Here is a 27,987-nt window from a genome sequence, read left to right as displayed (position 1 = left end):
AATTCTGAATCATTTTTGATTTGTACCAGTACACTTTTAGTCTGCTTTTCTCTGTATGCCAGCTTTGGATTATAATGACTTCTTTTAATTAGCTACTAATCGCATGTGTATGTTTGGCCATATAAAAAGTGTTGACATGATTTGGAAAATAAAGTACTAACTATATTTTTAATTCAAGTTTTATAAACCATTCTATTTTTACATACACAGGCTTTTTTTAATTTAATGGGCCTGGTTTCAGCTATGTTTTCTTCCTTAACTCCTATTTAAGTTTTTATTTTGTTTCAAGTTTTCCATATCCCCAATTCTGCTGATGGATTAATCTGCATTAGCCACCAGTTTGAAATTTTGGAATGTGTATATCTCAAAAGAAGAGGCCTAAATGTTCTTAATATTTTGTTTTGCATAATTGCAGTTGCATTATTTCTGGCCAAAGTTTGCTAGATTTAGAAAGAGGGATCAAGTTTGGAAGTAGCTGTAGTATATGTAGCTGAGATATATTTTTGGCAACTTTTTTGTATTTGTTTTTCCTACCATGTATTTTGTTGTAGGGATATGATTTTGGTTTCATAACAAATAAATCTTTTCAGTGTTGGGTAGGATTGGACGTAGCGGATGATAGAGCTATATAGGAAAACCAAAGTTGAAGCCAATCTCTTTATCGTTTTCGTAGTACATTTGTTGATTTGTATCAGTAGCTTTCTGAAGTGTGAAATAATCATAGGCATTTGGTTAATGAATTGTATATTGTTGCTCTTCATTCACGGGATTTGCTCTCATATTAAGTTTGATGCTTCACTTAGCAAATTCCGTTTTCTTCGTCTGTGATACGTTCTTGCCAAATTATTCCTGATTGTATCCATTAATCTTCAGTCACATTTGACAAAAATAAATTGCTCTGATCTTCTAAAGTTACCAGGAATAATTAATTTTTTTTTAAGGACATGAAAGTTTAGGGGGACCAAGAGAGGCTAATGTGGCTGTTTATATTGTAATAAAGCATAGCAGAATCTTTAGTGTAATGAAGGCTAAAGGACAGCGCAGAGAACTTCCTCTTTGGATCTGCAATATCATGTTACACACTCTACCACATCCTCTGTTAAAATCTTGCAGTACTTGCTTTCATTCTTCCTGTTTTCTTCCTTAAGTGGCTTTGTATGAGAGATTGCCACATGGAAAGTATATTGACAGTGGTTGTGACATTAGCATTGCTACTTTATTCAGTTTTGAAGATAGTACTTAGCAATAGCACTTAGACTTATATACCGCTTCACAGTGTTGTACAGCCCTCTCTAAGCAGTTTACAGAGGCACCATATTGCCCCCAACAATCTGGCTCCTCATTTTACCCACCTGAGAAGGATGAAAGGCTGAGTCAACCTTGGGCCTAGTGAGATTCGAATTGCCGAACTGCTGGCAGCTGGCAGTCAACAGAAGTAACCTGCAGTACTGTGCTCTAACCACTGCTCCACCACGGCTCCATAAAATAGCAGTCGAACAAAGTTAGTTTGTATTAGATGTGATTTCTCCTCCTCCCCCCTAAAAGGAATTTCAGGTGTTCTGTAGGTGTTTATTTTAACTGCATTTACTTTCCGTGTGATTATATTTTACAAAACAATAGAAAGGGCAGGAGGGAAAGTCTGAAAATTAGTAATGAGGTATGCAAAGTCAGTCTCAAGGTAGTGATTGTACACTTGAATGCATTAGTTAGAGAGGAGATGTTATCAGTATTACATTACAGTTTTCATTTAGGACAAAATGTGAATTAGTTGCAACCTCCCCAAAGCCCATTAATCTTCCGTCTGTCTCCTGTTCTGCTTTTATAATATTCTACCTGCTTAAAAGTTCTGAAGAACTTGAAAGCTTGCACTCTCTGAATTGGGTGGCTCTAATAAAAGTGTAACCCAATATTGATTTTTTTAAAAAAAATTCTATAGACCAGAATGTTCATATGTTGTAGTTCTGCTAAAAAGAAAGCATATGCAAATTTAAAATTCCATTAATAACATTAATTGTTTGATTATGATTTAATTACTTTATTTAATTTGTTGTTCTCATGTGTACCAATATCAAGAGTGTGATAACTGTGTCTGGGCCTGAACTCTTCTTATGTCCTGCATTAGCTTAATTTCATTTAGAATCACTTATCTAAATGTTTTAATTGCACTCGTATATTAATGAGAAGGGGAAAGATTTACGTACTCTCAAATTCCTTCTTTGGTCATTTTCATATCTCCAGTATTTATGACTTAAGTCAAAATATTTCCCTGAAAAGGCTGCCATACTTCACTGCCAAAAAATGACATTATGTACTTCGAATACAACTTGATTTATATTCAGAGCAATTTTTTAAACTTGTGATTGTCGGTACTTTAGAGAGGGGTCTTTAATGAATTATATACAAATTGTGTAATTTAAGAAGTTAATTTGGTTTTCTGGTTATGCAGGCCTCCGCACAGCTCTTGTAGAACGGGATGATTTCGGATCAGGGACTAGCAGCAGAAGTACTAAATTGATCCATGGTGGAGTGAGATATCTACAGAAGGCGATCATGAACTTGGATATTGAACAGGTAAAATTGCTTATGATGGCTGCTTGTAAAGCAAAACAATATGTTGCTTGATCTAATTAAATCGGTTCTCACACTTTTAATACACTATTTGTTTTGAATTGTTTTAAACTTTGGGAATATAGGCAGAAATGCATATATAGAAGAAATGCATAAGTAATTAAAATTCAGAAATGTATGTTAGCATTTGGTCGAGCAATTGAAATGCAAAGTGTACATTTTAATAAATTGACCCTTTCATAGCACTATATTTTATTTATTAAGTTTGAGTTCAAATTCTCACTAGCAGAAAAAAAAATCCTAAAATTCGTTATGGTACAATTTATTTTTTTGTAAACAAGTTGAAAAGCTTCAATATGTTTTAAGACAATTATAATTTTTTAAAAAACTGCAGTAGCAGCACACTTTTATATTATCTGTAGAAGTGTTTGTATCCTTTTCAAGCAGCAAGTGCCATTATATAAATTTGTGTATAAAAAATGTAGAAATACTCCAATGTATGAAAGATGATCAAATCTGACAAGATCTCATCATTTGCACCTCTGTCTCAAAGGTTTCCTGATCTTGTGACAATGTTAAATGCCTTCCTTGAAAAATGAATAATTTGGGTTCTTAATGTCTGATTTATAGTGAATCTTAGTTTCCCTCTTCTCACTTATGCACCGAACAAGCTGTTTCATAGTGCATTTCTCCATATTAAGACTAAATTCTGCAGGCAGAACATTTTTGGTAGGAGTAATTATTTCCTTATCTTGATTCTTAGTCATTCTATTCCATTATACCATATTTTAATCTTAACCACGTATGGAAGTTGGGACTTGACCAATTACTTCCCTTAATGCAATCATTATATTTCCAATTGATGGAATCTAAAATTTAATTTGCTTTTTTTATAGCCGCAGTGTCTCAAATTCATTTGTAATTACCGGTAACTACTATGGCAAATCTTTTTCACACATGCTGTTTCCAACTTAGTTGGGCCTCCTCCCATAACTGTACATTGGATTTTTGTCCTTGCTTCAGGGTTCTCATTTTACATTCCTCAGATATCTTCTGATAGTTATTGGTCATGTAAATATCTCATATTTTACTCAAGAACAAATTTGATGTGTGTGTAATGCTGGGAAAATACCATATCCTTAAAAAGTGGATATAATTAAATACTAATGTAAGGTGTAAAAATGCTGTGGTAATTGTAGTTTTTACTATTTCAGAAGTTTTGGACTCAATGCAGTCTTGAGTTCCCGACTGATATTTTGAATGGGAATCAGTATTTATTTTAAGGTCAGACAGAACACTTCTGGATGGGCAAACAACAAAATTTCCTTGAATTTGGTGATTAGTTCCAAATATTCTGTTATTGATTAGACATGTCTTTATGTTATGAAGTAGAGCTATAAGAATATGAAATAAATACTGAATTGTTTATTTTTTGAAGCAATAATTGGTACATATTAATTTAGAAACTGCATAGACTGCTGTAATTCATCTCCATAGAGCTAGTACAAGTAGTCCTTGACTTACAACAGTTAGTTTAGTGGCAGTTTGAAGTTACAATGGCATTGAAAAAAGGGAGTTATGACCATTTTTCACACTTGCAATTGTTGCAGCATCCCCATGGTCACATGATCAAAATTCAGATACTTGGCAACTGACTCATATTTATCATGGTTGCTGTGTCCCGGGATGATGTGATCACCTTTCGCGACCTTCTGATAAGCCAAATCAGTGAAGCCAGTTTCACTTAACAGCTTTGTTATTAACAGCTGCAGTGATTAACTTAACAACTGTGGCAAGAAAGGTCGTAAAACTGGGTAAAATTCACTTAACAAATGTCTTAGCCCAGTGTTTCTCAACCTTGGCAACTTGAAGATGTCCGGATTTCAACTCCCAGAATTCCCCAGCCAGCAAATGCTGGCTGGGGAATTCTGGGAGTTGAAGTCCGGACATCTTCAAGTTGCAAAGGTTGAGAACCACTGTCTTAGCCACAGAAATGTTGGGTTCAATTGTGGTCATAAGTTGTGGACTACCTATATGTTATGGTGATTAAGATATTGAAGTGGCACAAGGGAGATACAAGTTCTTCTGTCGCAGCATCAGGAAAACAAAGCATATGTTAGATGTTAGCCTAGCTGTAGACAATGTGTCCTATTTATCCAAGTTTTCCTTTGAATCTACAACTTACAACCTCGTTATTGAAGTGGCACAAGAGAGACACAAGTTCTTGTTCCACTCTTAGCTGTGAAAACCTACTGAGTGACTTTGGCCTTTCTCTCTCAGGCCTCAGCCTATTTCACACAGTTGATGTTGTGGTGGAAAATGGAGGAAGGAGAATGTGAACACGATATTGAGCTCCTGAAGAAACTTTGAGATATATTTTAACAGTTTTCTGCAATATTTTTTCCCTGATCAAAGAATGACCTGTACAAGTTTTTCTAACAATCATAATTTCTAAAGTTTTTTTTAATACTTCAGGGAGTCTACAAAATAGCAACAGATGATTGTTTGACACTATCATTGACAATCAGTTCAATAAATTCTTTTTTTTTACTCTTACTTTTTTTAGTATAGAATGGTGAAAGAAGCTCTCCATGAACGTGCCAACCTGCTTGAAATTGCACCTCATTTATCTGCTCCTCTACCTATAATGCTTCCAGTTTACAAGTAAGTTATTCAAAATATATCCTATTTGATTTGCTTGGCAGTTTAATCTTACATTTTAATCTGTGTCACTGTATAGGAATTATAGTGTTTTTTGCCTATGGGTTATTCTTCTATTTTGTTTTGTTTTGCTTTTGCTAGTGCCAAACCAATTTTTTTTCTTCACAAGAACAAAATATTGCCATTATTTTGGAGAAGTGTAATGTGAAATCTTTTGAACCATTGATTCTAGTTGTTTTAATTTGGTATGGCAAATGCACAAAGAATCCTGTTGGCATTTTACTGACAGATTGATTACAGTGGCAGAAACCTTTGATGTGGCTATACCATAACTGTGCTTGAATTAAATCTTGATTAGCCATCTCAGAACTGAAACTTACGTGTTTATGTGCATCAGTGTTTTATGTGCATTTATTTATTTATAATGATATCTACTTTCTAAGCGGACCCGTGTCTGCATCTCTGTGATATAAAAAGGGAGAAAATGAGATGCAAATGTATGCATGTTGTTAATTTTCCTGACTTCTCAAGTGCCTTGAGAAAGAAAAATACATAAGTAGCTTTTTTACTCTGTTTAGACAGACCAATACTTTGCCTTAAATTAGTCAATGAGCTGTGAAAAGAGAGTATCCAATTAATGTTCTTGAATAATAATAATTTATTAAACTTGAATTATGCCTGATTCTCTCTCAATCTGGAAAATCAAAGAATTTATAATAAAACCAATAAAAATGTAAATAAATGAACAAAGATATGCTGTTTAGGACTTGCAGAAGGATGCATCTGAGGGGATGTTACAGGAAGAGAATATTTAAGTGTTTTGTAACTTATCTATTTGAATTTTGATCTTTGGAGTGGTAGTGGGGGACGGATGTTAGCCTGAGATGATGCCAGGGTCTCTAAATTACTTTCTTAAGTGAGTGACGTTTTGAGACTTAGTTTCACACATCCCACCACAATGACTCACAAAGAATACACTGAGCAGGGGAAACATCAAGGATTGGAAAGAGAAGTCATCAAACCTAAATAAACATATTGCGCTCAGATAATGTGATGTTATTATCCAAGAAAAATATGGTGATGCTACAGCATTCCCAGAACATGTCTTCCAAGTATAATTCTGGCACATTGTACTTTCCATATCTCATGGTAAAAGTATACAAGCTTGCTTTGATCTCCATCAGTTCAGACGCTTTACAAGAAAGGGAATTTTGAAGCATCATCTGAGTCATTTAAATAAGACTTCTTGTTATGTAAGAAGCTTCAAATGCCTGTCGGCTGCTTATTTATGTACTGTTGTTAGAAACTTGTTAACTAAACATTAGAAACATTAGTATGCAAATCATCAGTCATTGCTTTCTTTTGCCCAAGCATGCACAATTTCTGTTGCCTTAAGAGCTGCAGCTGGCTTTATGTTATCCAACACTTTATTCCAAAAATTGGTAAGGCCAGGCCCAATATGGAAGTGGGAGTTCAGCAGTTTTAAGGTTTGAAAAGTCTTTTAAGTACCTGTGAAATTTAAGGCATTTAAAGGAATTCCATACCTGAAGAACGTTAAAGACTAGCCTGTGGGATGTAATAATTGTTTAAATGCACCTTGTCAAAGTAAAATGGAGAGTGACTGTTTTTCTCAGTCTGTGACTCAACTGTCCAGTGAAGTTGGTTTAATCAACTATGTTTTGAAGAGGATGACACAGAGAAAGTTAGCCTCGGGTTCCTACTAATTCCAAATTCACATAAATAGAATTGGGTTTTATTTTGTTTTTTGATAAAACACCTGATGGACTTCATAGCTTGTTAAACAAGCTTCCTGAATAATGTAAATGGAATTATATGCTACAGGTTATTGTCTTGGTATTTGTATTTCCCCCCTCTTCCTAGTAGAATAGTGACTATATTTCCCCTGCAATAATCTTGAATAGGTCCTTGCTGATCAATTCTGGCTGACTGTAACAACCAAGAATAACATTCATTAGCCAGCTTGAAGTTGAACATATTTTCAAAACTGCTACTCATGTTTACTTTTAAGACCCATTGATGTCAGTAGATGTGTCTCCAAATCAGTTAGTTTGAAATCTCAAATATTGTTTAACGTTTTCATGTTCTAGTACAAAGGCCTATCTGGGGGGGGGGGAGTGAAAACAATAAAGATGATTATTTTAATATCCTGACCATAGGATAAGACACATGGTCCAGCCAGGTAATTGTAGACTTTTAAGCTGCTGTGTAATTCATTATGGCACTAAATATCATTTTGGTGGAAAGAAATGATTATATTTAAAGATTTTTTTCATTGAGCACTGATCATTCTTTGTGTGCTAGGATAGTTGCCCCCAATCATTAATATATTTTAAAATAAGAACATTATAAAACAATATGAGCTGCAGTGAATCCTCAGTTTTCCATGTTAAGCCTATGAATTTGTTTGCTCATTTCTCTGGCTGGATTCGTGTAAAAGGATAGGATAGGCTAAAATGGATTTGAATAGCTTTTGACTCAGTACTGTAGGAACCATTAAGCATTATCTTAGTATGTTACATAAACCCGGACACCATGTTAAGGCAGTTAATTTAGATAGTATGGGAATTGTATTTTGTTAAAATGAGATTAGAAGATGTGTTATCTGAATGGTCCTTCTTCCCCACTCCCAGTATTTGATGCTTGGATCCAGCTGTACAGTAAAGCTTCATAGCCAACTGGACACTGGGACACCTTGGTCCCAGTGTCTAGTTCTTTTTACTGAATTGATTGCATGCTAACTGATTTGGAGCCTATTTTATAAATTACAGTTTCAGCCCTTGCAAATAAAATGTATCTATATTTGGGTGTGTTTGTATATCCTCTGCTTTTCTTCCCAGAAACTTAGGATCACTTCAATAAATACAAAATGAATTTTAAAAACACCTATCAAATTGAATAAAATAGTAATTGGAATAATGATATCTCTCTTCTTCTTGGGTGGCCTCTTAGTTGAAACATTGGCTTGCACAATTCCCTTGTGATCTTTCGAACAGCTTTCCCACGCATATCCAGATCTATTCTGATTTTTCTAAATTCTGTTTTAATTTTCAGATTTGTTTTAAAAGAATGTCCATTGCAAAAAAAATGGATTTGTTTTACATGCTTACGTATTTATTTGTCTTTTTTTTTTAGGTGGTGGCAACTGCCTTATTACTGGGTGGGAATTAAGATGTATGACCTTGTAGCAGGAACCCAATGTCTGAAAAGCAGCTACGTGCTTAGCAAATCCAAAGCTTTGGAACTCTTTCCTATGTTACGAAAGGACAGACTTGTGGGCGCCATAGTCTACTATGACGGTATGTCCTCCCCTTTCTTGCCAGTGTAAAAGCAGAAGCTTTGATCCTAGTGGTGAATCTGAGTCCATTCTATCACTGTAGCTATATTGCAGAGGTACTATATGGCCCTTAGGTTCATACATTTCTCCCTTTGTTATCTTTGCACAGACACCCCTTGCAAGAGTTTTTAAGTACCAACTGCTTTTTTCACCTGCTGCACTGTTTTGCTAATCAGTTAGAAAAAGTTGCCCTAACTTTCATTAAGCCTTCGTAGTGCCGTGGTTAGAATGCAATATTGCAGGCTAACTCTGCCCATAGCCAGGAGTTTGATCCTGACTGGCTCAAGGTTGACCTCAGTCTTCCATTCTTCCGAGGTGGGTAAAATGAGGACCTAGATTGTTGGGGCTGACTCTGCAAACTGCTTACAAGGATATACTGTATTTTTTCGGAGTGTAAGACGCACCAAGAAGCAATTTTTTTTTAAAAGGTAGGTAGATAGAGGGATAGAGAGGGAGAGAAAGAGAGAGAAATACAGTAGGTAGGTGGGGGGGGAGAGAGTAGTTAGGTAGGTAGATAAAGGGATAGAGAGAGAGAAATACAGTAGGTAGGTAAGAGAGAGTGTAGGTAGGTAGAGGGAGAGGAGAGAGAGAAATAAAGAAAAATACAGTAGATAGGGAGGGAGGGAGAGAGAAATACAGTAGATAGGTAGGTAGGTAGAGGGAGAGAGTAGGTAGGTAGGTAAATGTTTTCAGGTGTATTTATCCATGTGCTAGAGAAGGAAATTGCTAATAATCTGCAGCACCCTAAGACTTTGTTTCTGCTGGTACAGCACTTGATCAGTGTAATTCCCATCAATCAGTTAAAGAGCTTTCCAAAAGGGAAAAAAAAAGTTTTTGCACTCTGCAAACCTCCCCAAAACAACCCCTTTTCGCGAAAATGGGCCTGTTTTTTTTCAAAGGCATGAATTGCCTTGGGGGGCTTGCAGAGTGCTCCTGAGGGGGGTGGGCCCCCCAAAACAAGCAAAAAATGGCCCGTTTTTCACAAAAAACGGGCCTGTTTTTGTCAAAAAATTGCATGCATAGCCTTATGTAGGCTTATAGGGTGCTGCTGGGGGGCTCATTTCTGCCTTCCTCAGCCCCAGGAGCTCTCTGAAAGCCTCCATGAGGGTATGCACAGCCATTTTGGTAAAGGGGCGGGGCTTCAGGAGGCAAAAAATGCTGTATTCGATGTATAAGATGCACCCAGATTTTCAGCCTCTTTTTTGAGGAACAATATTATATTCTGAAAAGTACGGTAAGTACTAGATTAGTCTTGTCCCTTTTTGCTTTCGGTGCCTATTTGCACCTATTTGTGTGAAAAATTCCTGAGAAACATGCCAGAACTAGTTCTGGGAGAGGTTCATGTCTTAGAGTCAGGTAGATTTGTTCTTTCCTCATGTATATTGTCTTCTAAATTAACTTGTCTGTGGCTGGTGGATGAATGAGGCATTATCATACATGGGAGCGTGCCAAATAACTTACTTTGTAAAATCTGTGTTTAGTTCCATTATTCAGTGAGGTTTCCAGATGTCTCTTTTAGTCTGCCAGTAGAATGCTCCACCTACTGGTGGTTTTTGATACTCAAAAAACCCATTTCATTCTTCCCTTGGATTTTTCCAAATGAACGTTGATGTTTCATTTGCTTCTGTGTGCACGTTGCTATTTCATCAAAATGTGTTGCTGCATACAGAATTATCTTTAATTTTTTTTATATCAGATAATTCTCCAATTTCTACCTTTGAAAAACTTTTTGCAGGCAAGAATAGATACATATGGATAAATACATGAGTTGGAATATGAAATATACTAGTAGAGTTACTCCATTTACTTTTTTTGAAGGGGAGAAGGAGAAATTAAATTTATAGTTTGTGCAAATTTAGGTTGGGGATGATGGGGAAGTACCTCAGACCAAAAGGACCTAAAAAGGACCATAACCACTTTAAAGCAGGATGACGACTATGGAAATGCTTGATGTTCTTTGAAAAATTGATCAGTGTAGTGAATCTACAAACCCTATGATTATAGCATGATTAATATTTGTATATATCAGAAAAGCTAGCTCAAAGCTTTATAACCATAATACAATAATGATGAGATCTGAATATTCTGTTGAATGTGTACTTGCTATGTATCATTGTTTCTAGGACCACAGTTTTGTGAGTGATTGTAAGTTTATTTCTTTGTCCAATAAGTCTTGAGACGGACGTGGTTGAAGAGAGTAGTTTTTGTGCTAAACTAGATTATATGTTCCAAAAATCCCTTCTACAGTTTGAGGCATAAATAAAATGTTATATGCACAAAAAACATGGAGGTGAGCCTGCATATATTTCTCACTAAAGCATCGGAGAAGTCGCCTACCGAACCGTACTTTCTCTGAAAATACTAGAAGCCAAGAGGACCTGGTTCTGAGATAGTGGAAGCAAACTAGTTCCACAGCAGGCTGCCCAATTTAGTGACCTTTTTATTGCTCTCTGCCTAAAGGCCAGCCTTTAACTGTGATTTTTATTTTTGTCCTTATGTTAGAGGTATTCAGTTTTCTATAAGATGATTTATAGGTTTACTTTTTCTTTTGAGATAAAGATGTCTTAACATGCAGTTTTTTTAAAATGTTTTTTCTACCTATCCTCCAGCCATAGCCAATAAACCAGATTTGTACTTTTAGAATGTCTTTCATGAACGAATAGACATGCAAGTAGGAAACCTGAGCTTCAGTATCCAGCCAGATTCCTTTTGCTACTCTCTTGTATTTCTCTGCCATTCGTTTTGAAGAAGCATTAGAATGGTGTGTGCTAATTATGGGATCCACATGAATTGGTTTTGCAGCGAAAAAGCTATGTACAAGGATTTTATTGCGGACAAAAGAAAATAGAATTTAAATTTGTCCTTTTTTATTTCTTTATTTTACTTAAAATTGTATTCCTACAAAATTAAAACAATCTTTAAACTCAAAAGAAAGGCTTTTAAAAATTAGAAAAGAGACAGAGCCAAACAAATAAAAAAAAAATGAATACAGAAAAGAAAAAAAGCCTTATATTTTATACTTATCAATAATGAGTACACTACTGTAGACTGTTCTTCTACATACCAATTTACTTGAATTGAGTGATTCTAAATATAATTTCTAAACTGTGAATTGAACTTCTGGTAGATTGCAGTGGTATTCAGTGAGCATTAGAACATACTACGTCATAAAATAGTCTGTAGCAGCTTTGCCATCATCCAATCCTGAAGCCATATCTAAAGCTTGCCTTCAGTTGTCTTTTCACATAGATACCGTCTGTTGTGCTTTACCCACTTTCTGCTAGTGAAGCAGTCAGGTGAGCCCCCTCGAGCAGGGGTGGGCAATTAATTTCCCCAAGAGACTACATGAGAAACTGGGACTGTTATGGAGGGCAGATGTGTAGGAATGCCCATATGCCCATAAGTAAGTTGAAAAAAGAAAATCAGTCACCTTCAAAATAAAAGCAGTCACTTTCAAAATAAAAGCAGTCCATTTAGGCCAGACAGAGACAGCCAAATGGCCAAATGTGGCTTGGGAGTCATAAACACCCAGGTCTACCCTGGAAAGTGGGAAGAGCTGTACTTTTTAAAAAAATAATGCTAAATCTGCATCCAAAAGAAATATTTAGGGAGGACTAGCCACCTAGTAAATCATATTGCCTTTCCCAGTTCTATCCCAAGAAAAGGACTAGTGGATGCTCTCCTAATGCTCTCCTAATAACTGATGAATTTGTATAAGTGAAGGAAAGCTGAGAGGAGATATTCAAACTTTATCTTTAACATGTTCTGGATAATTGACAATGTGCCTTTAGCAGGATAAGAATTGCTGGTGGAGCCGTCACATTTTAAGCCAGTGTTCTTTCTGCTGGCTCAAGGAGTACATAATAATTCACTGGTGAAGAAGTACCATTAATGTTTTTCACTTTGTGCTCTGCCTTGCATCTTGTTTCTCAAGGAAAATGTATGGTCTGACATCTGAAATATTCTGGTATTGTTCTTTTTAGGCTTTTCCTGAGGATCCTCAAGTTCATTATAATGAACAACCAAAATCCTATTTGAAGATTCATTTTTAATCAAATAGTTTAAGGCTCAGTACTGATACATTTAACTGATTTACAAGCAGAGAGGGCTAGAGAAGAAAAAAAAAAATTAAAGATTTGGTGTTCTATTTCTTAAACTTCAGAGCTTGAGAAAAGTTTTCTGAGCCTGCTTAAAGAGAGAGGTATAGTCAAGACATGCTTTCTTTGTAAAGTAATATAGCCACCAATATTGGGGAAAGAAACGTAACTCACTCCAAAGGTCCCGAGTTCAGTCCTTGGCATTTCCAGCAGAAAGAATCTTAGCTAGTAGTCCCATTTTTTTTAATTACATTCCCGTTTTCAAAAAGCTCTGTGCTACGTCCAGTAACAGGGTAAATAGAAGTGATCCTGGATTCATGAAGTGGAAAATATATATTAGTCTAGCACAGCTGAATATGGCAGGCAATTGAACAAAGCCGAATCAGGCAGGCAGTTTATTGTTGCAAAAATGCTTCTTGCCCCATTTCACTTCCTTTCCCAGTCACTCCTGAGGCCAACTATTAGTATAATTCTTGTAGGATATTCTATTTGATGCCATATTCTTAATTTCTGCTTAATGGCACATACCATTCATCGCATAAGTCACATCCAGTGCAAGCCTTCTATCAGTTCTGACAAACTGAAAATGCTCAAGCTTAAAATATAGGACCACCTGCTATGTAGATCCACTAACAAAAATTGTGCCCCTATCTTTTTTTTTTTTTAGAAAAGTAACATAAAATCTTCCCCAGAAAGCAAAAGACAAAACAGAACTTCACATTTCAATAAACTCATCTTTAGATAACCTTCCATTTCTAAGTTACCCATTGATTGGATCCTGGGAAATCTTGTTTTTCAATTAGCTTTAAGTTCATTCCAACGTGGCCTTTGGAAGAAAAAGAGTCTTGTTCACTCTGGTTGATAAATCCAATTGGGATTTGGAAGAGATGGAAAGTTACAGTACTTTTCTTGGATCTTTAAGTGGTAATGAACTGCATCTTTACATCAGAATTAGGAATTATGTGGTTCAAAACAGCTCCATTCTTTTTGGGAGGGAAAGGTGTGGGATTCTCAGGGCCATTAAATTACAATACAAGGTAACTTTTCCAAGTATCTTTTAGTGGTTGTGGAAATCATTGAGGAAAAAACTTCCAGTGATTTTGACTAAAAGGTACTCAGTAAATGGATGAGACACAGTTCTTCCTTCCGCAGGAAAGCTCTGCAGTTTTAGAATGGTTTAAGGGCAAATAGGTAAAGCCTTGTGGGTCGACAAGACCACCATCTTTTATGTAAAATTGCACATATAATATAAATCTTACCGACAGAAGATGGTTTTGGCCCAGTGCTACATAGTTTCTGAACTCTGCATGAAGATGGTGCTTTCAATTCGTATATAATTACTCCTGTATACTCTTTTGATTGCTTTGAAGAAGCTAGACCTGGTCCCTTGGCAGCACCCAGCTGGTTGCAAACAGTAATGCTGATGTACAACTGTATATACAACATATAGATAGATTCACCCATAGTTTCAATTGGAAAAATGTGACCATCCTAGACCAAGCCAAGTCCAAAAACATCAGGGAATTTCTAGAAGCACTCTGATAAATCAGCCATCAATAGACACATGGACAATAACATCTGTAGACTATGCAAAAGGGACTGTCATCCAGTCCAAAAAGTAATAAAAAATCCAAGCAGCCACCAGCAATCAGCACTCATCATCATAGATTTACTCCAAGGTTAACATCAGATCAACAATCAAGTAAACAAAACCCCAATCAAGAAACTGCCAAAGAAGCCAACAGCAAACAGCTTAACCAAGAATTTCTAAGACCGCCCTCACCAACACTTGACAGGGCAAGCACCAGAATATAAACTGAGAGCAAACCACACTCCTTACTAGCACTGATGATGTTACCTAGTTTGGGTAATGAAATGTCTGCAAGAAAACAAGCAAGCACAGAGAGCACCAAGGACCCCCCCCCCCTCATTTCAATCCTAAGCTACAAATATTCTCCTTTATTGGTACTATGTCTGTACCTTTGCACTGATACAACCAAATTCATAAATGTACGTATTCTATTTCTCTCCCCCCGCACCCTGCTTCAAAATAAGGGTAAAAAGGTTCTTATAAAACTAGGCTTAGAATTTCATTCCTTCATTTCTTCTAATTTCATAGCAATTTGTCCAAGCAGTGATATATCAGAGCGTTCATTTTCTGCAACATATTGTTGCTCCAAGCTTTCTTAATTCCGCTTTAAGTTTATACAGGCAAAAAAGGGGACATTATAAATGTTGGCTATACCAGCCAGTGCAAATCACAAACTTTACCAGGGGCTATTCGTGCTCTGTCGCAGCATCAGGAAAACAAAGCATATGTTGGATGTTAGCCTAGCTGTACACAATGTGTCCTATTTATTCAAGGTTTCCTTTGAAGCTACAACTTACAACTTTGTTTCTTAAGGGTACATGTCAGCTTCATTTAGCCTTTGTTAGCATTTGGATACTCTTGAATAGCAAAAAAAAGGCAACATTTTGGGGGAGAAATGCGGCTGCTATCTGAGCAACGATCTGTCATTTTCCCTTATGCATCTGAAGAAAAATTAAAAAAGGGGCACAATGTAAAAGCTAGACTAAGATTCTTGTAACCAACTTTTTCTTTATTAAAACTGGGGAAGCCTATAGGAAGCCCTATAGGACCCCGCATACTTTTTCCTTAGTGATTCCTTTTTTTAAAAACCAGAGGTCCCCAATCCCTGGGTCATGGCCCACTACCGGGCCACGAGTTATTCAAAACCGGGCCACCCGAAGCAGCACACGAGCGTGCATGCACATACCCTCCTTGTGTGGGCAGCAAGCGAATGCATGCATATGTGCTCCATTTATGTGAACAGCAGGCAAATGGAGCTGCGTGCACACATGGACTTGCCCACTGCTCACGCTGAACCATTATCCACACTTCCGCCCCCCCCCCCCCCGGTCCACAAAGCAAGAATGATTGCGGAACTCTGTTTAAAGTAAGCATTGTCAAAGAGCATTTGGTGGTTTAAATGTAGACAGAAGACTTTCTCCCCAGTCTGATCTTTTTTGAGGGAGACAAGGGGGAGTTGAAATTGGCTTAAAATTCAGGCTCATTTTTCTTGACGTTAAATGTGGTAAACTTTTTACATGTAGTAAATGTAGTGAAGTTTTAAAGGTTTTCCTTGAAGTGTAGGTACGTTTAAAGATTGATAGATTTTTTTCTCCATTATGTCTTAAATAAAATCTCCTTCAATTCAAGTCTGAATTCTGGTTCCCAGAGATGTCCATATAGGGATTGATATTGTTTTGCAAGATAATTAAAGTGGTTTAGCCTACTTTTTCTGTTTCTTTCTACTTTCCATTTTAATTTGTAGCCCTAGAGTTTCTGGTAGTTTTCTGTCCAATTATTAACCCTGATGCCTTTTTGTGTGATCAGCCATGATTGATTGAATGCACACATTTGTTTGTTTATTTTTCAAATGTACACCAAAGGACTTCATAACCCTTGTAGGATCACATCAAAGAGATTGCTATGTAAACAGAAGTATTATCTGATTTGAAATTTCTTAGCGGTCCTATCAAACAGACATTCATAAATTGTACGGCAGAGAAGTTATCTCAAAGAGGTCCTGCCTCCTGCATTTGTTAATTAAGTAAAGATTTAAAAAATCCAGTAGAGATAACACAGGTTTAGGGATACTTGTAAGTACTTTGCATTGACAGTATTTAGAATTGGAGAGAGCCAATTAAGGTCTCTGGAAATATAAAGTGACTTTGTTTCAAAAAGGAGGTTTTTTTCCTACTGTAAACTTTATGAGATTTTAATGTATGTAGAGGAAGGGTGAAGCATAAAGAAATCAATGAGAAAATGTAGAACATTCATTAAGCTGTCAACAGTTGGATAGGAACCTAATTTCTCTAAGACTCCTATGGCTCCTTTTTCAGTGTGTGCTGAATTATGAGAAATTATAGGTTTATAATTCATTTTTGACTAATTTATAATTTTGAGAGATTTGAGGTGTTTGATTGAGGTCCAGCCCAGTTTTAAATTTAGGCAGTTGTAAAACTTCATACACTTATTTAAAACGTTTTTCTCGTTTTGAAATAAAAACAATGTCGCAAGCTGCTATTGTAAAGGTTTCTCACAGGTGAAACCCAGCATGTACATCACAATAGAATTATGACAACCTCTTATATCAGTAGAAATCCATGGGGGGCCAGGAGCAAAGTGAGGAAACTATTAAGGGTAGTTAAAGGCAGGTCCTGAAACTCGAAATTATTTCTGCATCATTCCTGTAAACCAAAAAATCTCCACACAAAACTTGCAGTCACTTGCAGTTAAAAAAGATTATAAGAAACTGATTTGGTGCTGCATTCCAGAGCAATGGCACCTTGTTAATTAAATGAATTTTAATCCTGCAATCTCATGTGAATAGAAGGAAATGTCCTGATGAATCATCGATAAAAGAGAATATTTGTAGCTCAGGGTTGAACGTGGGGTCCTTGGTGCTCTCAGAGCTTATTGCTTTTCCTGCAGACATTTCTTACCAAACTGTTAGCACTGATGATGTTACCTAGTTTGGTAATGAAATGTTTCCAAGAAAACCACCTAGCTCATAGAGCAGCAAGGACCCCACCATTCTGATGAATTGCAAGTGATTTTATTTATTGAGCAGAGACAAGGCAATAAAATAGGTAAGCTGTTCAAGAATTGTATTTGTAAATATTGTTTGTTTTGCTTTCCTTTGCTTTGTGGCTTCTGAGAACCACAGTGCACATGGCTATGATTTCATTGGAGTCAATAGAGGCAAAGTTTTCAGACTCTTGGGATTATCTTTCAATCAGCGTGTTGTTTAAAAGTTTTGAAAAAATTCTCCCAATCATTCAATGCATTGCTGGCAAATTTGGGCAGTGTTATAAAAAGGGGCCTGGATACTGTACATGGGCTCTGTAGTAAGGATGCTATAAAGAAATGATGTTCAACCTTGGCAACTTCAAGCATGGCTGATTGGGGAATCTTGGGAGTTGAAGTCCACAAGTCTTAAAAGTTGCCTCTAGAAGTTGTGAATGTTCCAACACTAGAAGTTTTTAAGAAGTATTGGATAACCATTTATCTGAAATGGTATAGGGTTTCCTGCCTAAGCAGTGGGTTGGACTAGAAGACCTTCAAGGTCTCTTCCAATTCTGTTATTCTATTCTAGTTGGACATCCCTGCTGTAAGACTTCTTGTTTATCCAGCTCTACAATGTTTTCTTTAAGGTTATCAAATAAATTTCTGCAGCTGTAGTGGTACCCCACTGGCTAACCCTTACTCTCCCACCTTCTCCCTGCCACGCCAATTGCAGGGCACTGCTCCACACATAAACGTACCAATAGATGGCTAGTTTGCTTGTAACAAAAGGTTGGCTGTGCATTTGATAGCACTTTGATTGCTGGAGGCACCGTCCCCAAACACTTGCAGATGATAGCTGCATCTCCTGCTGTACCTGTAACAATTTAATTGTATAAGTCAGCCCAGTCAAGCATTCCCAGCACATGACTGGGAGACATGAAATTCATTGTCATTATTGTCCCTGTCATTTTGGATCATTATATCCTACTGCAGAATTTTCCTCACTTCAATTTTTTTTTAACCTCCAGGAACCAGGGATTATGGCTGAATTGGAGGGGGGGGCAGGACTACAATCTACATTTACCTCAGGGGAGCCACAGATTAAATTGGCTTTGCTCGCTGACTGGCTAGATTCATCCATTTGCGTGTTCCGAGTTTAAGGCAGCAAATTTATGAGGATCTGGATGAAATGTCCAGACTTTGCTTTATTTTGTTGATGCGTTTTGGCTTGGGAATCAAATGCTGATTCTTACAGAGGGAAATCTAAAGTTAAAGTGTGTTTCAGGTCCCATGCTGTCCTTAAAGATACAGGATTATTCTCAACATTATTTGAACATTATCCTGCAAACTCCATTGGTATTCCCCAGGGTGCCATGGGGTGGTCAGAAAAGATTGCATTGAAGCAAATAATTTATATGTGTGAGGTTTGTGTGAACTTAATAGTAGGCCGTTAGTTAATAATATGGATCTCGTGCCATGAAGTACTGACAATGGTGCCATAGATACTGTTTTAAAGAGGGAGAGAAGGTTATTGCAAAAAAGTGAAGCTTCCACTTCTGTGTTGTTAAGACAATAGCTGAACATCCCTCCCCCTCAAACAAAAATGTAAAGAAAAATGTAAATATGATGTTAATTCCTCTACTATGCTTAATGAAAGAATGGATTAGAATAGATAGAAGAATAGAATAGAATAAGTTTATTTATAGGCCGCCCTTTTCCCTGAGGGGACTCAGGGCGGCTAACAACTTATATGGGAGGGGATACATACAATGACATATAACATAACATGTAATTAAAAAATAAGCAACATTCATTCAGCATTCAGGTGGGGGCGAATTATAATCTTTACCCCCAGGCCTGATGGGATAGCCAGATCTTGAGGGCTGTGCGGAAGGTCTGGAGGGTGGTGAGGGTACGAATCTCCACGGGGAGATCGTTCCAAAGGGTCGGAGCTGCTACTGAAAAGGCTCTCCTCCGCGTAGTGGCCAGCCGGCACTGGCTGGCAGATGGCACTCGGATGAGGCCTAATCTATGAGATCTAATGGGTCTCGAGGAGGTAATTGGCAGGAGGCGGTCTCTCAAGTACCCAGATCCACTACCATGAAAGGCTTTGTGGGTGGTAAGAAGCACCTTGAAGCATTGGATTTTAAAGGAAACAGTATAGAATTGGGTTTGAGCCCCTACCTCTTTCACTTGGTTGTTGTAGAAGTGTTTTGTTTGAAGTCTATTTTTTATGGAATAAAATAACTGGAGTTGCAAAGGTTGTAAAAGCTGCCTTTGTAACATCTGTCCATTGAAAGGGGCCGCTTACAGTGCATTTTTCAAGTACTTCTGTGTTTGTTGGTTTAAATTAGGACTTATATTTTGAAGGCTATTCCAGCTAATATAAAATCAAGTAAAGTTGTTTTAATAAGGATTTGGAGTACCAAAAGACAGCGTAAACACTGTATTCAGAACCTGTTTCATAATTGTATTTCACATTTTTCTAGGATAGATTTAAAGATAGTCCTTGCTTAACAATTGTTCATCTAGCAACCGTTCGAAGTTAGATGGCACTGAAAAAAGTGACTTACAACCAGTCCTGTTACTTATGACTGTAACAGCATCCCTGCAGTCACATGATCTCAATCTGGGTGCTTGGCAACCAGTTCGTACTTATGACAGCTGTGGCCTTCTGCAGCCATGTAATTGCCATTTGTGATCTTCCCAGCGGCCTTCTGAGAATCAAAGTCAGTGGAGAAGCCATCGGGAGGCTTCAAGTTGTGGTCATGTGATGTCTCACTTAATAACTGGGAGTGATTCACTTAATGAATGGCAAAAAGGTGGTAAAATCAGGTGCACAATGCCTCAATGACAGCACCACTTAATGAGGAATTTTCGGGCCCTGTTTTAGTCCTAAATCAAGGAGTACATATAATCTTTGGAAATCCAATTAGGAGCCTATTAGAAAGAGCTTCTTCAATGTTCAGGATCTTGGCCAAAGATAAAGAATAACCAACCTATAAAACATTAGGTTCCTATTGAAACTTTGACCCAGGAGCATTGTCTTTGGTATACTTTTATAAAAAGCACCTTCTATAAACTTAGGATCTCCCTGGCAGCTTACTTCAGGACCATTTTCTTTCTTCTTTATGCACAGGAGGCATCATTTGAATGTGTCTGTTCATTGGCAATTATACAAAATAACAGAGTTGGAAGGGACCTCAGAAGTCTTTTAGTTCAAACTCCTTGCATAACATTAATGTTTGAGTTTTGTGTTTACTGGATGAAAAGATGAGTAGTATTTTCTTATACTTGCCCTCAATGTGGAGGAAATTGCCTTATAATTACCAAGAAGAATAGAAGTCACTACAGGTAGTTTTTATTTAGTGACCACAATTGGGACTGGCAACTCGGTCTGTAAGCAAAGCAGTCCCTAAGGGAACCCGTGACTGTCCTTAGGATCTTACTTCAGCTTTCCTTTGCTGTGCAGATCTGCAAAGGTTCTAAATGTGAGGATTGGCTGGGAAGTTACTTTTTCATCATTGCAAACAGTCATTGAAAGAGGCAGTCACTAAATGAGGGTTATCTGAACGGAAAACAAGCAGTGGTGGAGGTGCAAGTAACTGGAGACATTAAGTGAATATCTTTTAAAAGTAGCTGGAACATCAGCTCTCATGGAAAGGGCTGCTTGCATGGTGATAGGCACGTATGCATCCGTGCCTTCAAGTCAATATTGTGACAGACCCTGACGTTTTCTTAGCAAGATTTCAGAAGTGGTTTGGCTGAAGGATACCCAGCTTCCTGTCATAGATGGGGCTAACACTGTTTCCTGGTTTCTAGTCTGATAAAAAGATAAAGGTAAAGGTTCCCCTTGCACATATGTGCTAGTTGTTCCCGACTCTAGGGGGCAGTGCTCATCTACATTTCAAAACCAAAGAGCCAGCGCTGTCCGAAGATGTCTCTGTGGTCATGTGCCGGCATGACTAAACGGTGAAGGCGCATGGGGCGCTGTTACCTTCCCACCAAAGGTGGTTTCTATTTTTCATTTTTACATGCTTTCGAACTGCTAGTTGGCAGAAGCTGGAACAAGTAATGGGAGCTCACTCCATTACACAGCGCTAGGGATTTGAACTGCCGAACTGCCAACCTTTCTGATCGACAAGCTCAGTGTCTTAGCCACTGAGCCACCACGTTCCCCCATCTATTTGTCTTTCTAGTCTGATACCTTACCCATTATACCATACGGTCTCTTCTGGTTAATTTAATGTCATTTGAAGTCTCTGAACAGAATTTCTGTAGTTTTTCTTCTTGCTCAATATAACTAACTCTTCCTTTAACCATCCTGCTTTATTTATTTATTTATTTGGAGGGGGAGAATTGCTGCTCAATATAACTAACTCTTCTTTTAACCATCCTGCTTTATTTATTTATTTATTTGCGAGGGGGAGAATTGCTGCTCCTTTTGAAAGGAAGGAGGACTGTATGTATACAATTGTGTGTTTTCGTACATAAGAGTGGCTTGGGCATGAGAGAATGGTAGTTCATATATACAATATATGGGAAATGAGTTAAATTTTTAAAAAATAGAGTTTATTATTATTAGAGTAGAATAAGTAATACTTCTTAAATTAATATGAATGATTATTAAAACATTTTTATCCTGTTCCTTTTTTAGATGTGTGCAGTATATGCACACAGAGTTACAAGCATGCCACGCTAGCACATTATTGGTAGGAATGGGGAAATCTACCAGTTTCAGTCGAAGTTGGTAATCCTAGTTTGGCAAGCTAGAAAGAGCACAACAAGTTTATTTGATGTGTGTGTGTGTGTGTGTGTGGTGTGTGTGTGTGTAGTCAGAATTTCCTGATGAGTAAATAGGGTATATTGCTAATACCATCAGACAGCAAGCATAAATTAATGGCAAACAAATGTCAATAACAATCTTCGTACATGTGCTTTTCGTTCTCGTTGCCCTGCGGTGTTTAAGTATGAGAAGCTGGTGGCCATACATAATATTTGCTGTGGGAAATGACAGTGCAGCATTAGGGTGCTCGTGACAGATTAAGGTAAAAGCAGGAAGCAGCTCTTGGTTTTGGCTCTTAGGTCTGCTGTAATTAGCTGCATTCGACTCAAGATAAAAAAAATTCTACAGTATTGCACTCATTCCTTCTAGTCCTTTATCTATATTTATTCATTGTTTTGGCATCTTTGTGGTCTATGATCTCCTTAGATGTGAATACTTTATAAGTCAAATATATAACTGTTCTGCCGTGTATTTTTAGTGTGCTAGCTTTTTCTCTCTACAGTGAATGAAACTTTCTCGTTATTTTTTAAAATGACCACATATTTCTGGTGAGTGATGAAATCACCTTGCTTCATGAAAAGTAATTCTGCATCTTCCATATGCCTCTGACATACTGTCTCCTGTCTCTTTTAATACCTGGGATCATAATCCAAGTTGGTTTAGACAAGATGTATGGTAGAATTTTCTTGATGTCCTATGAAACAGACAATATAAAACTGTTGACTGTTTCTACTTTTTTTTAATTAAAAAAATAAGTCTTCTGGTCAATTTGAACTGAAAAAAATACAACCACCTCAGTGGTGGGATTCAAATTTTTTTACTACCGGTTCTGTGGGCATGGATTGGTGGGTATGGCGTAGCTTGGTGGGCGTGGCTTGGTGGGCATGGCAAGGGAAGGATACTGTAAAATCTCCATTCCCTCCCCACTCCAGGAGAAAGTGACTGCAAAATCCCAATTTCCTCCCGATCAGCTGGGACTTAGGAGACAGAGAATAGATGGGGGCGGGGCCAGTCAGAGTGGTATTTACCGGTATTTAACTCAGAGTTATACAAATTGTGTCAGTATGAATGTTTGTAAACTTCAGTTGGGACAAATGCATTATAGAGCAATAATTTCTGTATCAATGTAGCTCAGATGGCATCCAAACTCTGGGAGCCAGAACTCCATAGGATTGAAATTTGGCTTTAATGTTACCGCACCACATGCTGCTGTGATCAGCCGCAGTCACATGATCATCCAATGATCCCTCCCACCTTCCTACAAGGAAAGTCAATGGTAAGACCCTCCCACTCCCGCTGATATTTTGCCTACCTTGGTCATTCTGATTGTCTGTCTAGGTGAGGAAATATCTCTGGAATGATCACCCAACAGGTCATGGGTTGGTTCTCTAGCATTTTTATAAAATGTTATAAGGCTTGACATCAAGCTTACAGTATTTCCAGGCTTGTCTCATGAGACCGAACCTGCCCCATCTGTGCATTCAACCCAATTGCTCATGGTCTCCTCCGCCTATAAGGATAACAACATGACACCCCAGAGATGTGTCAGCCCCATGCTGCAGATATCTTGTTCCCCTGAGATGGTAGAAGTCCCCATTCTGCTTGTATGCCACAAGATTGTGAGGGTCATTTGATTCCAGTGAACTTGGGACAGGTAGAATGAATCAGGACCACATTTGTAATGGGTAATTTTTTAATTGTAATTTGGGTTAGTATGAATGTGCATTTAGTGGTGCTTTATAATTTTCTATAGGTAGGTCCTCACTTAGCACCACAGTTGGGAGCAGGAATTTGGGCAGCCGCTAAGAAATGCCATCACTAAGAGGAAAAATCATGCGACCGCAAGTGAACTTGTAGTCTTACTTTGATTCTTAACATGAAGCAAGATAGTCACCAAGTGAAAAAATTACGTGACCGTGACTTACGTTTTTACTTCTGCTTTTCATCCTGCTTCAGAATTTGACCTGTGTGAATTTTTTTTGTTTGTTTACACAGATGTCTGCACTTGTATATACCCACAAGACATGTTAATTATCCCCTCTTTAGTAACATACCCTGACATCACTGCACTTGTTCCCAGTGTTGTAAAATGGACACAGAAAAGCTGTCATGACATTTTTCTGAGTGACATTTCAGTGTGGCTTCCATAAACTGGCACTGACAACATTTGGTTTTCATTTTAACACTCTGCATTTACTTAACTGACATTGCAATAAGATGTCTGTGACATGTTGAAGGCTGATACAAAAGAAGTGGGTAACAACATAATTAAAAGCCGCCTCAACCAAGTAAATCCTAATTCTGATCTGTCCCTCAGCATCCTTTCCCCCTCAAGGAGAAATTCATTATCTGGTAAGGCCTCTGGTGCTACACTTCTAATAGTCTAAGTATAGTTTCACACCTGGTGTCATCCCAATCCCATCTCTGACTAGGTCCAATTTTTATTTGTGAGCCTTATTGTTTGTTTGCATCCCACTTTTATTATTTTTTACAAATAACTCAAGGCTACAAACATCCAACACATCTTCTTCCTCCTATTTTCCCCAAAGCAACAACCCTATGAGGTGGGTTGGGCTGAGAGAGAATGATTGGCCCAAAGTTACCCAATTGGGTTTTCCATAGCTAAGGCGAGACTTGAACTCACAGTCTCCTGCTTTCTAGCATCGTGCCTTAACCACTACACCAAACTGGCTCTCCAGCTTGGCCCGGTGGTTAAGTCACCATTCTGTCCGCCTTTGGTGCAAACATATTTTGCCACTCCCATGTTTCCTCAAAATATTAGCGATAAAAGACCTTTCTTGCCACAGTTATTAAGGGAATCTCTGCAGTTGATAAATTAGTAACATGGTTGTTAAATGAATCTGGCTTCCCCATTGACTTAGCTTGTCAGAAGGTGGCAAAAGGTGATCACATGACCCTGAGACAGAATAACAGAGTTGGAAGGGACCTTAGAGGTCTTCTAGTTCAACTTCCTGTTCAAGCAGCAAATCCTATACCATTTCAGACAAATGGGTGTCCAATCGTTTCTTAAAACCTCCAGTGCTGGAATACCCACAATTTCTGGAGACAAGTTGTTCCATTGATTAACTGTTCTAACCGTCAGAAAATTAGTTTTGGGTTGGTCCACTCCTTGATTAGTTTCTATCCATTGCTTCTTGTTCCGCCTTCAGATGCTTTGGAGAACAACTCTTTTTCTTTGCGGCATTTCTTCTGAGCATTGAAACTCTTCAGAAGAGACAGCAAGCATCTAACTGCTTACTCACGAGTCATCTTATTTATTCATTTTACTCACACATCTTATGCAACGCGGGACTCTGCAACCATCATAAATATGAATTAATTGCCAAGTTTCTGAATTTTGATCAGGTGTCCATGGGGATATTGCCATGGCCTTAAGTGTGAAAAACTGTCATAAGTCACTTTTTTCAGTACCATTGTAAATTTGAAGCAGTCAGTAAATGAACCGTTGTAAGTCGAGAACTGTCAGAGTTTGTTGCATAAATCCAAATCCAGAAGCACACACAGATAACTGATTGCAGCAGGATTCATTAACTTATTTATATACATAAGAATAGATGAATAAAATGTACAATGCCAATAGGTGGTTCTTCCAAGTAAACACAAGGCAGGAGAGTTAGAGGCCAACCCAAGCAGATAGCTTCATTTCAGCAGACAAGACCAGACAGACTGCTTTCTTTACTTCTCAGAGCAGAGCTTAATGCAGCTAAGCCACGCCCAGACTTCTTAAGTTTCTGTTTCAATTCTCTGCACAGACTCAGATCTGTTTAAGCTTCCATTGGCTGACTTAGTTGCTATGCCTATTCATTGACTGACCTTGTTCCCATGTCACTCCCAGTCATGAATATTCTAAGAACTACCAGTATTGAAATCCTTCCATTCATTTGCAGCCGATCAAGCAGATTCCTGGAAAAATAAAATCTAGGCTTGCAAAATAAATTCAAGATTCTAGCATTTACAGTATCTATTTAGCATTGCCAAAAATTATGGTTACTGTAAATGTATACAATTCCCCATTTTCCCCAGTTCTTCTGCATGACATTCACAGTCACCAGACTTTGTGAACAGCCCTTGGTTAGCCTTCCTTTACCTGATGGAGTCCACAAATTAGACTGCAAGTCCTAAAATTCCCAGCCAAGGCAGCCTTTGAATTCTGAAAAAAACATGGTCCACAGCATCTGGTGAGGGACGGCTACCCACTATGCTTTTCATTCTGTAGTTGCCATGTCAACTATACAAACAGTTCTCGTAACAGAAGAAGAGTAACAAGAACTCCTTATTTTAAGCTCTGATTCAAATGCCGCAGTTATCTGAACAGCTAACACATTGCTTAAGGCAAAAGAATAGGACTGGGGGGAAACTAAAAATGAAAATAAATCCTTTTTAGGATCAGTTCCCTTTTCTGTCTTCCTGATGTGTCTTTTTATTGGAATTATTTGCTTGGTCTTATTCAAAATGGAAGGATTCTAGTCGTCTTTTTATTCTGTGGATTGATTTTTGGTTTAGAGACCATGTCCCCTAACTGAAATGAGTTTTTGCTAATCTTTCCTTAATAGGAAGCTATCTGTAGGACTTCCATGCTGTTATTTATTTTTAGTGAAATGTTTTTCACCAATCTTGGAATTCACCTCTCGTGTTCATCAGTGTGGTGTAGATGTAAATGTGTGATTTTGTTTTTAGAAAATCAAAGCCCAAGCGGAGAACTTTGGTGAGATATTTTTAAAGTCATGAACAAAATGCTTGTCTTTTCAAGCTGCTTCGGGATACATCATTTGTGTGCCTGTGTATCCGTGTGTCTGTCCTAAAGGTGCTTTTTCAGAAGCAACCAGACTTTCTTGTTTTTTCTTTGAAGATGTCTCATTTCTCATCCAAGAAGCTTCTTCAGCTCTCTCAGGAGGTGAAGGAACTGTTGTGTTATCAGGGTTCCAAGTAACACCTCCACTTCCAGGTCTTACATTGTCTGTGTGTCTAACCACTTTTCTTCCATTTATGTAGTTTGCAGTTCATTTAGGTTCTTTGTCATCTTCCTCGAAGTATGCAATTTGTCCCATTTTATTCATTTGTTAGGCACTCAAATACGGTGAACATTTTCACCCATGCTCAGTTTTCCACACTCATTTGCCTTGAAATTCCTTCCCCTTCTCTCGCCCCTGTTTAGGTTCCTTTCCTCTCCTTCCAGCAGGTTGGCGTAAAAAGAAGTTTTAAAGACAGGGTAGGAGAGGTGATGAATTCTGGTAGACATTGATCCTTTTTCTGCAATTTTGCCCTTTTGGTTTTTTTGAAACGGATTACTTGCTTAGTGTCTGGGTGTTGGTGAAACAGAATTGGAAAGGGACGAACTTTACATAAATCATTTATACTGAACACTTGGTATGCCGGCTACATAAATCAACAACAGTATCTATTACCATTCTCTCTCCCATCCCCTCCTTACCAGTATTATCTTTGATGCGGCTGGTCCCAACATTTGGGCATGCTGAATCCTGCCTTCAGAAGGCTAGCCCTTGGTAATTAATTATGCCGGGCACATAGAGCTTGGCCCTTGCTACGGGAATAATTGCTCCCAGCCAACAGACAGGGTTTTAACTTCAGTGGCAATAATAAATAGAAAGTCTCAGGTGATGCCACTATTTTAAAGTAATTAATCATCTCCACTCTTCCTTCTCTCCCTCCCTCACAAGCCCCATGTGCTCCCTTCCATGTTGATTCCCTCTACCTCCAAGTAGGAAAATTCAGCAATAAATCTTTAATGATATATGTTTAAAGTGATCTGTTACCTAACCCTTGGGGTTTACCTTAACATGTCCAAGATTTTTTTCTCCACACTCATACCTATTGTAAATGCTGCAAGTTGTGAACTTCAAGGGTGCACAAAAGGACTGTTATATGTAGGAAGGTAAAGCTTAGCCATAGTATCTCTGAAAGATCG

At 37.9% G+C, this 27,987-nt stretch overlaps 1 protein-coding gene across 2 annotated transcripts in view; it reads left to right on the top strand.

The window, feature by feature from the left end:
* The window catches only part of GPD2 (glycerol-3-phosphate dehydrogenase 2), a 95,076-nt gene that overhangs the window by 35,148 nt on the left and 31,941 nt on the right, over nucleotides 1-27,987 (top strand). For both annotated transcript variants that reach the window (XM_032223876.1, XM_032223885.1), the window contains exons 4-6: nucleotides 2,447-2,571; nucleotides 5,135-5,232; nucleotides 8,383-8,546. In XM_032223876.1, the coding sequence (XP_032079767.1) occupies nucleotides 2,447-2,571; nucleotides 5,135-5,232; nucleotides 8,383-8,546 (387 nt within the window). The remainder of the gene's footprint in view (nucleotides 1-2,446; nucleotides 2,572-5,134; nucleotides 5,233-8,382; nucleotides 8,547-27,987) is intronic.

The sequence above is a fragment of the Thamnophis elegans genome, chromosome 1 (assembly GCF_009769535.1).
Source record: "Thamnophis elegans isolate rThaEle1 chromosome 1, rThaEle1.pri, whole genome shotgun sequence".
Taxonomy (NCBI): Eukaryota; Metazoa; Chordata; class Lepidosauria; order Squamata; family Colubridae; genus Thamnophis; species Thamnophis elegans.
Note: the sequence above shows the minus strand (reverse complement) of the source record. Positions and strands in the feature narration are given on the sequence as shown.